Raw genomic sequence first — 12,578 nt, 5'->3', positions numbered from 1 at the left:
AAACACACATGCCATGGTAATGTGAAAAATACACACACACACACACACACACACACAGCTAAGGGTAAAGCCGTAGCTCATCGGCAATCCTTCGTTTTTGTTCTCTTTTCCTATCCCTTTTTTCTCTCCTTCTTCTCCATTGCTTCTTTCTCTACCCGACTTCTGTTTTCAATTACAAGCCTCCACAGAGGAATCAGAATATTCATAGTGTGTCTGTAATGTGAGGTTAACACATTCTGCGGCTACTGACATTTAAAAAGAAATCACAACACTGTTCCCGTTGCCTTTGCATTCTCATTCCTTCCTCAGCACCAGATTAAATTACAAAATAAATGAAATATGCAGAGCACTGTGTGCGTTTGTGTGCATGTGTGTGTGTGTGTGTGTGTGTGTGTGTGTGTAGTGAGAATGACAGCAAGTTTAAATGTGTCTGTGTGTGTTTATGTAATATTAAGCACAGTAATTTAAGACTGTGTATGGATGTATGTCTATATGTGCTTGTGTGTCCTTGTGTGTGCGTGTGTGTGTGTGCAAATATAGAGGTTGCTTGGCCCCTATTTTTCCACCTAGCTAACAGGAATATTACTTATTAATGTAAAATATAAAGTTTTGGTTTATTGTGGGGCAGTCTGGTTCACACACCAATTGGTGCATGTGTGTGTTTACAGTATATGTGTGTATTTATGTTCGTTCATGCATTAATACCGACTTAAAAACTGACTGGCAATGTTACCAAGGGTCAGAACCTGTTCTTATATGTCTGTGTCTGTGTGTGTGTGTCAGCAATATGTATGTGTCTCTCAATGTTCATACTATGTGTTCACACACTTTTGCTTATATGTGCGTCCATGTGTGTGAGTGTATGTGGTGTGTATGTCAGGCTGAATGGGTGACCTTTGCTTCCCTGCCCCCAGCCCCAGTGTTATTAATTGCTGTGTAGTGGACAAAAGCCAAACAGATTTGTAACGGCTGAAGGCACCTCGATCTGTGTCGACCCAACCAGCCGCCACAACATACAACCCTCATTAGCCCTGTTCAGCACGCAGCACGTGCCCTGTTTGTGTGTGTGTGTGTGTGAGAGTGTGTGTGTTTGACTGAGTGAAATTGAAAGACAGAAGGCAAGAAACAGTGTGGTAAAACATAGTCTTGTAATTTTGTTGTATGTTAAATATAACATAGTGTTACATCTGGATTATTAACCTACACTGATGCTTTCGTAGGAATCATCTTGATATACTTGACTTCTGTATATGAAAAAAACAGTGTATAGGTACAAAAAAAACTTTTGGTATTTTGATCGCACAGACATACATCTTGTTGGAGTACATACTGTAAGTAAATCACACTTTAGGTTACTTTTTCATTCAAGAGTTTACTTACCATCAATTATATACTGAGAATACAGACAATATACTGATTGACTATATTGGTTTAAATCGCTTGAGTGAGCAAAATGTAAATTTGAGTCTATGTATATAGTCATTGAAAACATTGTTTTAAAAACACATATTCCTGCTACCACTGCCACTCATTAAAACTCTAATGTTTAAGCTCATTATTATATCTCAACAACAATCAATGCCATTTTTCCACTTAACAGCTTTTAGAGTTCATTTTAAGTTAGACAAAACAAGTGGGTGTCTTCCAAAGTTACAGTCTTTTTATATAAAATATCCTGTGTTGCAGGGGAAGAAGAGTTAAAAAAGAGGGAATTTACATTACATTTTTTAAAGAAAGCAGGTTTTGTCCCCCATCCCTTACATTGAAAGCGCATTAGGAAGTGGTCTCTTCACTGCCAGTATGAACAGGAGGAACGATTACAGCAAGCAAAACCTGTTTCAATGTACATATGGGCACCTGTTTATTGTTTTAACACAAACCTCTCCTTTAATGTGTTGTGATTACTGAAAAGGATATTTAAAGCTGATATAATTTTACTTGAAAGTCAAATAAAAATGTGCTCTAATTGCATTATCATGTCAGTATATTACATTATACATGCTATAATTGTCATTTGATATATAGATAACAGCTAAAGTTATTTTTTACTTCATAGCATTATTTTATTATTGCTTGTACTCCATTATAATGATTATTTGATGCTTATAATGTGCTTAGCATGCCATATAATGCAGTGTGAACACTCTGACTATACTTTTGATGACTGCTGAACTGTTGGACAAGCTAATCAAGCATACTTGAACTACTTTCAAATAATTGAAACTCTAACTGACATTTTCACCCTGGACTGTTAACTTATTTAAATGGCTAATATTGTACAGCTAAATTTCTCACTTCTTCCTCAATTATTTACTCCATGGGTCAAAACTGGGCATCAAGGGCTGATGGGGTATCAGAGAGTGAGGCATTGTGGGACACACCTGCGGTCATCCAGGCCAGCACCAGAGTAGCTAATTGGCCAGGTTCTAAATATTTAATGGAGGCTTGACCTGATTGGTTGTTTTAATTGCTCCAATTGAATGATTCAATAGCTGGCAAGGAGGGGGTAGTCAGCCAGTCAATTTAGACAGTGACAGGCTCAATACATTGAGCCTGTCACTGTCTAAACACCCTGTCTCAACACCCTCATAACACAGCGTTTCCATTTAAGTGACTGACTGATTGATTAACTAATTCACTAAAGTAGTAAAACTAATGCCACGAAAAGGTTAGGAAGCAAACAATGATTCGAGCATTGAAATTATCTCCCATAAATATTTCTAATATTCAAAAAGAGAAAAACATTTACAACTTCATACATTTTACATACTTTTCTCCAATTGTTATACTTTCAAAAGTTATTTTCTAAAGAGAGCACAGCACCCAGATTATACTTTAACACACACACAGAATATATAAATCCAATCAGACTGAAGGAGTGAACTTGTCTCCACCCAAACTGGATCAGAAAGAAAGAGCAAAGTCTGACGCATAGAAGCGGAGAGTGATCGCAGGGCATGCGTGCAGGCAGGCCCGCACTCTCTCCACCATAGCAGCTCTCCTTTCATGAATGTCCTTGAGAGGGACACAAGAGAGGGAGGAATGAAGAAGGCTGGAGTAAAGAGAGACAGGAAAATTGTAGAGAGAGGAAGAGAGACAGCATAGCACCAGAAGAGAAGAATAAAAAAATAAAAAAAACACTAGTGCTGCTCAGCCTAGCAAAACTAAGTCCATAAATTTTCACTTGTTCTCTTTAGGATAAGTAAAAAAAATTGCCATGTTGTTGCAACATCACAGGGAGAATTATTTATCTGATTATGGCAGTAATAATTACCCAGCTGTTTATTGCAGATAGAGGAATAATTCATGCAGTCAACAGGCCATGTTGGTGGCGGCAGCGATGACACCAGCACATTTAGTAAATATGCAAAGCAGACTTGCTCCGCTTTCCTAATTGCCCCCATCATCCCACTGTATGCCCTTATTAAAGCCCAGGAACTTTAAGTGTCTCCCTGACAAAGTGATAAATTGTTGGGGTATCAAGGAAAACTGTGGCAGAGTGGGGACTGCACCGGGGTCCTGACTTCATTAGGCTATGCAGAAGGAGAGGAAGGATGAATGAGGATGGACACTGAAGCACAGTGAACCAGTGAGAGAGAGGGAGAGAAAGATATAGAGCAAAATAGATTGAGAAAGAGAAGGAGAAAGAGAGAGGCAGAGATTAAGGGAGGGAGGCAGAGTGAGGGCAGGGGATAGAAGAGGGTAGTGTAAGTAGCATGTATTAGCTGGATGCTGTACCTAATGAAATGACACAGATGGTTTCGTCCGAGGGAGATCTGTCATGAGAGAGAAATAGAGACTGAAACAGAGAGTCAGAGAGAGAGAGGTTTGGCAGTCTATGTATTACTCCTATATCATTACCATGCGCAGCCGATCAGCCTGCACTAAATGGGGACCATTAGTCCAACTTTGAATAATTTATGCAGTGGGTGGACAGACAGACAGACTTACAAGAGGGAGGGAGCAGGTGGATTAAAAAGCAGACCTTTGCGGGTGAGTGATCAGGCACTGTGCGATCCGAGGGCTCAGTGGCTAACAGAGAAAGGATATTTTAAATAAATGCCGGCACAGCGTTAATTGATCGTGACCCTGGCAGCACTAAATAAACATGTGATTAACTGGAGAGAAAGTGACCTCAACACCCCAAACTGCTGTGGAGGAAGGGCTGCGTGTGTATATGTATGTGTGTGTGTGTGTGTGTGTGTGTGTGTGTGTGTGTGTGTGTGTGTGTGTGTGTGTGTGTGTGTATGTATATGTGTATGTATATGTATATGAGGAGACTGGGGATGTCACACAGTTGATAATGAAACAGTAAAACCAAACCAGTAAAATGACATCACATCTTGTGCTCCTTGAATTTAGTTTTATAATTCTTTACTTCCATTTATCTGATCTATTCTACCTCTGCTCTTTGAATTTAATTGAGATTTGAAAGATGTGTGTGACAGTATAGTAATACTTAAAACTTTGTTTGTCTAGGCAGGGTCCAAAAATTGTGTAACCTTTGGTTTAATTACACATTACAAATATGTTTTCGCTATGACTGTAAATGCTCATTCAAAGTAATTTTTAGTCAAGTTTGATAAATAATAGCAGTGTATGCTATATATTTTTATAGTGGCTAACCTGTTTTAGACAAGGCATGGTGGAAAAGATAAACTATTATAAGCAGGATTTTACCAGTTTTACATCTTTCATCACTGGTATAGTGTCAGAACACTTGACAAAGTTGCGTGTGTGTGTGTCTGTCTGTCTTTGTGTGGTATAATACTAAAGTGGCAACACTTCCTTAATGGACTTTAACAGCCTAGTTCCCCCTACCTCTAAAAGGGGCAAGGAGTGTGGAGGAAAGGTGAAACGCTGGTGGGGAAGTGAGGGGGGAAGTCAGTGATCCAAGGAGCACTTTAACAAATTTACATTTAATTTTAGCAGAAGCCTAAAGATATTTTCTGGTAAAATATATTAGCAACATTAAAAATGTGACTATTAGCTAAACGTGATGGTTTTTTTTGTCAAAAATAAAAGATGGCGTATCTCTAGCAGTAAGCCCTGGAGCACAGGATGTTTTATTAATGCACGAGCTGCGGTTCAAATCAGAGGCTAATTTTTAATTTCTTCACATCGTTCACTTCTCTCTCTCTTAGCCTGGAGCACTTTAGAGGACTTCTCTCTCTCTCTATCTTCTTTCCTCTCTGTCTCTTTGTCTCTCTGTCTCTTTCATTCCTTCACTTTCCTCTTCCCCTGTCCCTGTTCTCTTCCTCTGAGGTAACAACTATTCAAGTACAGATCTTACAACACCTCTCTCTGTCTCTCTCTCTCTCTCTCCCTCTCTCTCTCTCTGTCAAACACACACACACATTTTAAGGTTATGAGTACACAAGTACACCTTTTAACCAACGTGTACAAGCTGACTCCCTTCGCGGTCCTGTAATGGTCCCTGGTAACAGATATGTTTTACCACAACACATTAAGGATAAAAACACAGCAAGACAGAGAGTGAGTGTCACAGAGGAGAGAAATGGGAAAAGACAGGAAAAGTAGTGAAGTATTATATTCAGCAATTTCCCTTCACTTCAAAACTATACAACACCTTTACAAAAAGGTACACCTTGCTTATTTCTTGTCGCTGTCGTATTGTGCAGTATGTCGGTTGTAATATAACTTGAAGAGTATTGACTATTGTACTGGATAAATGAGAAATATAATAAAAACAACAAAACTGGATGGAAGTGCCACAGGAAAGTCAGTGTAATACAAACCCATACAAGAAAATTAAAGAAAAAGGAGGAGCAGGCATTCATTCAGTTGCAATGATGTCAAACTGTCATATACATTTGTTTTGGGGTTTTTTACCTGACAAGTTCATTTTTCCTGGAGAGTCCTTCAAGATAGCTCTTGCGTGCATAGAAATTATGAATATACTTCCTCACAAAGAATCCTCTCCATCTCCGCTGGATCTGTGAGGGATTAAAGCATGACAGAGGTTTTCTTCAGAAGTTTGCCAACAACTTGGGGACATCTGGTAGTGTGGCAACTTTGATGCTTAATTATTAACAAATATGAAATAAATAATTAGTTTCATATAGCAATTATTTCAATGAGCAATACTAAATAGGGTTGCTCTTCAAAAGACGGTAAGGTAAAGCATTTTGGCATGTTTTCTTTCCTCTACCAACATACAATATTTGAATTACAGGCATAATACTATGTCACAGAGACAAAGACATTGTTATGTGTCTTGTCATTATATTTGCTGTCTAAAATACAGTCTTGCCAACACTTTACTCATTACTTAAACTTGTGGAGGACACATTAAACATAATACGGACAATGGTATTAACATATATGGGAGAACACTTTCAAACCATGCATGCAGTTTTTTCCCCAGTAGTGATGGAGGGACAATCCAGACAGGGACACACAGCTGTCACTGTTCCATATGTTTAACTGTATCAGTTCACATTGATTGTGGAGGCGGCAGATTAGCTAGCGCACACACACACACACACACCCACACACACCAGTGGACCATTTTAAAGCAAGGGGGCGGATGTCCTTCAGACTAATTAGGAGATTAAAACAATGGCAGGTAAAAGAATAATCACACTATGAGAAGAGGGAAGAGGAGAAAAGAGGAGAAGTGGAAGATGGAGAAAAACAACAAAGAGCAAAATGAGAATTAGCATTGATCTGCCAGTCAATAGATAATTTTAAATAAAGTAATTGCCGCCTCCCGAGTTCTTGCTGACCTTTGTTGACTAGTGAAATCGATGCTGTTGAATCTAATACAAATCCGAGGTGCGGCATGTAAACACTGGTTTCTATTACGGCCCTAATACATCATCCTCTGTTAGCTACCATGCCGTGATAAAGACAACAAGAGGGGAGAGAAAAAAGAAAAGAATCAAAATTGATTCAAAGGAAGTGTCACAAGGGGATTCTGAGATGATTGTTTATTCCTTTGTGTCTCCCTTTTTTTTTCTCTCTCTCTCTCTTTCTCTCTATTTCAGTTTCATACACATGAACAAACACTATTGCTTTATTCTGTCCAAAAGGCCAATGTATCAGATGAGATTCTGAGATTGTAGCGTAGTGCTCAGTCCCGCCAATATTTTGCAGGATATAAGCAATCTAAGAAATCTTAATATACTGTATCTTTAAGTCTTGCATACATTGTAAAAAAACATTTTTCATTTTTCAACAGGTGTCATCATAAAAAAGGATAGGTCCAGGTACTTAATATATTTTCACAAAACCCTTTCTTCATTCATAACTATTTTTAACCTTTTGAAGTACGAAGTTACACTTAATCGATCCACTTGGAGAAATTTGTGTCTGCATTTGCCCCATGATATCTCTTTAGGAGCAGTGAGCCGTACACAGTGCAGCGCTCAGGGAGGCCAAAGCCTTGGTCAAGGGTAGTGGCTGGAGTGTGCTTAATACCTTCATGTAAAGTTTTTTGTGGTGGGAGAAAATTGGAGCACCCAGAGAAAACACACACAAACACACAGAATTAAATGCACGCTCTGCACAGAAAAGCCTCATTTGGCCCTTGTGGGGTTAAAACCCAGTACCTTCTTGAATTCCTAACCACTGAGTCACTTTTGTGCCCTATTCACATATATTTAATTTTCCATTAAAATTCCTATTGCTTCCTTTAGGAAACTGTGGTTATTTTATATGGGTAATAAAGGCCTAATTTCTCTAACTTCAGAAGCTTCTGCTCTGCTCTACATGGTGACATCACGCCTAACCTTTTACCCCATGACCTAAAGCAGCTGGGTCAAACACTACTCCTGGATCTATGTCTCTCCTATTATGTGACATTTATTGAAACGATGGGGTGGTCAGCTTTATTTGTTTGGGTTTTTATTAAGTGTAAAACTTGAAGCCCTCAATTTCCAGACTTTTCCACCAATATGAAAATACTGCAACCATCTCTGTCCAGCAACACACCCTCTTCAATAAACACTAGTGGATTTTATTGTTGGCCTATAAAACCCTTTAATAGTTTAGGCAGAAAGAAACTGTTAGCCAAAAAAGTAGGCTATATGGAATTGTAAAAATATAAGGTTTCTGTGCAATATCCTTGTGTAAAAGTGCCAAAGCATCAGTCACAGTCACGGTGGTATGATTTATGAGTTGAACAATAGTAGCTGCTGAGGGGAGAAAGGGAACATTTGATGGGCATGAGCACTGAGGAAAAATAAACAAATAAAATAAATGTTGCTAATAGCTGAGATATAAGCCAGATATTGATATAAAGGATAGCATTCAAAAATCACTTTAACCAAGCACTGTGCATAAATAGAATAAGACTTATTAAGGTTATATATGACAAGTGGACAATGTTCCAACTAACATGTAATGTGCCGAGACATAATTACGATAAGTCATTTTAAATAGCAAAATAGCATAATCAGATTTGGGGGTTTTGTGTATTATACCTAATTCTTATAGGCCTAAATTATGTATAAAATTTAATTGTACAGGAATGTCAACATGATGCCACATGTTTAAAAAGTAAGAAGAAAAGACTGCATGTAAGATTAAAAAAGTTGCTGTGATGGACAATTTTTGCAATGAAGTGGTGAGATGAAGTGCTTACAGGCTGCTATTCATGGGGCCTCCCATTCACAGCACACACAGAGAAACAGAGTGTCCCCCACCACGACATTTGCTAAAACAAGACACTGTGGTGATATTTACCCTGACCGCCATCTCCTCGTAGAAATTCATCTTCATGATAAAATATGCCGCCTGTGAACACAAAGGAAAAGATGCCGTTACATCTTGTCTCCCAGCCCTCTGATCTGTCCACAGCAGGCGTCAAAGATAAAGAGCTCTTTATACATAATACATTGCACAGAGGCAGCACAGATAGGGCCACTGTAGAGGGGAGGGAAGGGGGCAGAAAAGGAGAGAGGGAAAGCAAGAGAGACAAGAGGAAAAAGTCAGGGGGTTGGAGAGAGAGGGAGAGGAAAGAGAGAAAGAGAGAGAAAGAGAGAGCGCGAGAGCAGTTAGCGGGACTTTGTATCAAGGGGAGGACAGTGCTCTCTTAATACAACAACGCAGACAAGGGCCAAGAAAATCTATGGTAGTCAAGCAGCGAGCTAATGGAGATGTATGACGGCCAAACGCTCTCCTCTGGATTTCATAATCAATGACAGCACTGCCAGAAGTGACAAACAAAAGGCCAGAGAATATTCAGTGGCGCACTCGACAAGCCGTCGCACGCCAAACATGCCAGCCGACCACTGGGGGCACATTTCAGGAGCAAACTGGAGAGTCGGCCATAAAAGGGATTCATATCTCTACACGTCTTTTTTAATAACCACAGGGAAGAGAAGGAGGAGAGGAAGGGGATGGAAGACAAAGACTTGAAAGGAGGTTGTAAATTCAGCTTGATGTTTTGAGATGAGGCTTTGTGAACATCACATTACACATGATAAGGTCCGTAAGAGTGAGAGAGAAAAAGACAGGCAGAGAGAGAGAGAGAGAGAGGAAGAATAGAATCTCTTAGGGCTAATTCAAAATAGTGCATGGTGGCAATTTTGAGTGATTCAAATTAGCACTCGTCTGTTTCCAAATGAGACCAAACAGCCTCTTTTTAGCCCATATGTGTGTTATGACACATCCTTCATCGTTTATTTCAACACCCCTCAACCCCACCCCCACCATCCAATTCCCCCCCACCTTTCCATTTCTTGAACGCCTCCCAAACGGCGGCTGGCAGTTATGCTTTAGCAAACAGTCAATTTACAGGCATGATAAATAGCTTGTTGTGATACGTTTACAAAACTCAATCCAGGGGAAAATTATACGTGAGAGCGCTGGGTATTGGATCCGGTATCAACAATCTGTTCAATTAAGAAGCAGTTGAAGGCAATATGCTGAAAACGGGGCCTTGTTTTACTAAAGCGCGCACACACACACACGCACACACACCATACACACAAACTCCTCTACTCTTTCCTTCTCTCTATTCCTATCCACACTCTTTCTATATACACATCCCAGGAGTTGCGATGTAGATGGAATTCCTTATCATATTGCATCATATTTCCTAAGTGCTAATTTCCAAATGTGTAATGAGTGAATTATATCGCTTAAGGTGAGACGCAGGGACTTAGGAATATAGCAATTGAATTCTAATGCATGCTATCATAACATAATCAATATATCTATAGCCATTCTGGGCGCTGGCTTACCTTCACCATTTGTCTGAAACGTGCCCTTGCTGTGAAGCCCCGCCATATCTTCTGTATAATGATTGCCTTCTTGTGCAGATGGCTGTAAAAAAGTCATTTTGAGGACAGGATTGGATGTTGGATGTTTTTTAGCAGTTGAAATGAAGGAAAAAGGTTATTCAGATACACATGGAAGGAAATCAAATTGTGCATTTCTTTGTTTGATCATTAGTTAGTCTGTTTAAGCACAGACATTATCTAATTGAGTACAAAAAACCTAAAAAGCAAGAAAATTAAAACCTTCTAGAAATATGAGGGAGCTGCAAACAAAAATACTAAAAGCTAAAAGAACTGCATTCCTATATGTAATGCAATTTAATTCATTAAATCAAAAACATTCCCTCAAATCACTACTGCTATGATAAACTGTGATCTGTTTTTATTTTGACACTAAAGAAAATAGTGTTTTGTTTTCTGCATACAAATGTTAGGTTGTAAAGGACTTCAATTAAAAGGTCAGGGAAACATTATGCTTACAAACACAAGCTCTCACAAAGACACACACACATACACACAGAACATTTCTGCTCCTCCAGGCTTTTCGATCATGTCTGATGAGCCTTTCACCCCCTTTAGTCGGCGGCACACATTCGTATTCATCTTCAAACATACTCTAAATGCAAGTCCACTGCGATTCTCTGCCTCCAATGAGGCCATCAATTTCCAAAAGGCCATTCATATGCCCAGAAAATCAATGCTTATAGTGGGGATAGCACAACCCCGGAGTTGCACTTAGGCAGCTAAAATTGTTGCTAATTATCCACTTAACGCATTGATCAATTAACTAAAGTAATCTGAATTAACCTACTGTCTGGAAGTTTGTCTGCTGACCCTGCAGAATGGTGCTGGGGTCACAGTATAGGAACAAGCACAGAGATAGAGACATTCATTTATCTGTGTGTGAAAGGCGCACAGAGTGTAAGCGACATTTATTCCTTGAGGCCATTTGCAAAGCTCTAGAAGTAGGATAGTTATGAGAGTGAGCAAGTATCAGGGTTTCCCTTGAAATTAACTCTTAGAATCCTGACTGAATGTTTTTCAGCCCCTGAAGGAAAAAGCAAACCTCAAATTAATATTAATATTGTATTCTTTTTGTCTATGGCATATGAAGGAGTACAAAAAGTCTATTTTTCTGGTTTACAGATTTAAATTGGACTAAAGCACAGTCACTCACCACACATACACATTATACCTGAGGTAAGCCCGCACCTTGCAGGCTCTGAACCAGCTCTGAATCCGGGTGGCGGCCTGGTTTTCCTTCTGCCTGTTCTCCTCAGCTTGGCTAAGGCACAAAGACACACGTCCATTAATCTGCCATGCAAACAATACTAGTATATCTGTACTTGCAAGTACACAGCCAGACTCTGCTGTGGGTCCCATGTGTTGTTTGCTCTGCAGATGCTTCAGAGTTTCATTACCTTCGTCATGGCACCACTGCACAAAAGTTACATTATCATTTTTAAGTCTAAATTACAGGCTAAAGCACCGTCTTTGCTAACACACGACAAACATCTCTGCTTCATTAAAACAACCGTTTCTGTAACGAGCAACGGCTGTTTGCTTGTAAGTATAGCGTCAAAACAATGATAACTAACGCTTAGTACAAACATCACATGCTAACGTTAGTCAGCCAGGTTAACTAACAAAAGGATGACGATAGCGTTTGTTGACATCTCAGGTAACGACAGCTAGCTAATTGGTGCAATGGTTTAGCTTTGACTGCCAGGAGCCACAATGGTGTTTCATAACTGAATAAAATGTACTCATATATATGATACATACCTGTTTCTGTAGAAGAATTCCTTTTGGAACTCTTCAACTTCACTTTTTATTTTCAGCAGCTCCGCCATGTCTACTCAGGCCAGAGTTTACCTGTTGTCTTGACAACACAGCTGTTTCCCAAGGTGGTGGAGATGCATTCAAATCATCTAGGAAGTAGGATTTTTCTGCCCACATAATGAACAATGCCTGTACCTGTCGTAACGAAACAGAGACTGCCGGCCCCACTGTCACAAAAATACCCGCCTTCTGTTGATGTAAGTGTCCTTATTTATCGACATTATTTGTGAGGTTAAAAGCACTTGCTTAGCTTATAGAATGATAACTTGCAAAGTTAGCGTATTTGTTTGTTCGTTTGTTTTATCTTATTTTTAAAATATGAACAAAGCATTTTATTTAGATCATTCCGTCCATTTTTCTGCAAATTTTGTTTTAATTATCTGTTGACTCCCTGAGTGTTTTAACAGCATCTCTCTTTTACCCTTTAAACCTCACTTTCTATCTAAATGGATAATCCTGTTGCAAGTGGCAATCAAAAAAAGATGGCAC

The 12,578-nt window shown here is 39.3% G+C and overlaps 1 protein-coding gene across 2 annotated transcripts in view; it reads right to left on the bottom strand.

Annotated features, from left to right (window-relative positions):
- Nucleotides 1-12,185, bottom strand: part of spata17 (spermatogenesis associated 17) — a 40,214-nt gene extending 28,029 nt beyond the window's left edge. For both annotated transcript variants that reach the window (XM_044202784.1, XM_044202792.1), the window contains exons 1-5: nt 12,033-12,185; nt 11,443-11,532; nt 10,212-10,293; nt 8,710-8,760; nt 5,854-5,957 (exon numbers count right to left, since the gene is read on the bottom strand). In XM_044202784.1, coding sequence (XP_044058719.1) covers nt 5,854-5,957; nt 8,710-8,760; nt 10,212-10,293; nt 11,443-11,532; nt 12,033-12,100 — 395 coding nt within the window. In that variant the 5' untranslated portion in view covers nt 12,101-12,185. The remainder of the gene's footprint in view (nt 1-5,853; nt 5,958-8,709; nt 8,761-10,211; nt 10,294-11,442; nt 11,533-12,032) is intronic.
- Nucleotides 12,186-12,578: the final 393 nt, after the last annotated feature.

This window comes from Siniperca chuatsi, linkage group LG1 (assembly GCF_020085105.1).
Source record: "Siniperca chuatsi isolate FFG_IHB_CAS linkage group LG1, ASM2008510v1, whole genome shotgun sequence".
In the NCBI taxonomy this organism is placed as follows: Eukaryota; Metazoa; Chordata; class Actinopteri; order Centrarchiformes; family Sinipercidae; genus Siniperca; species Siniperca chuatsi.
This window is presented reverse-complemented; position numbering and strand designations above follow the sequence as displayed.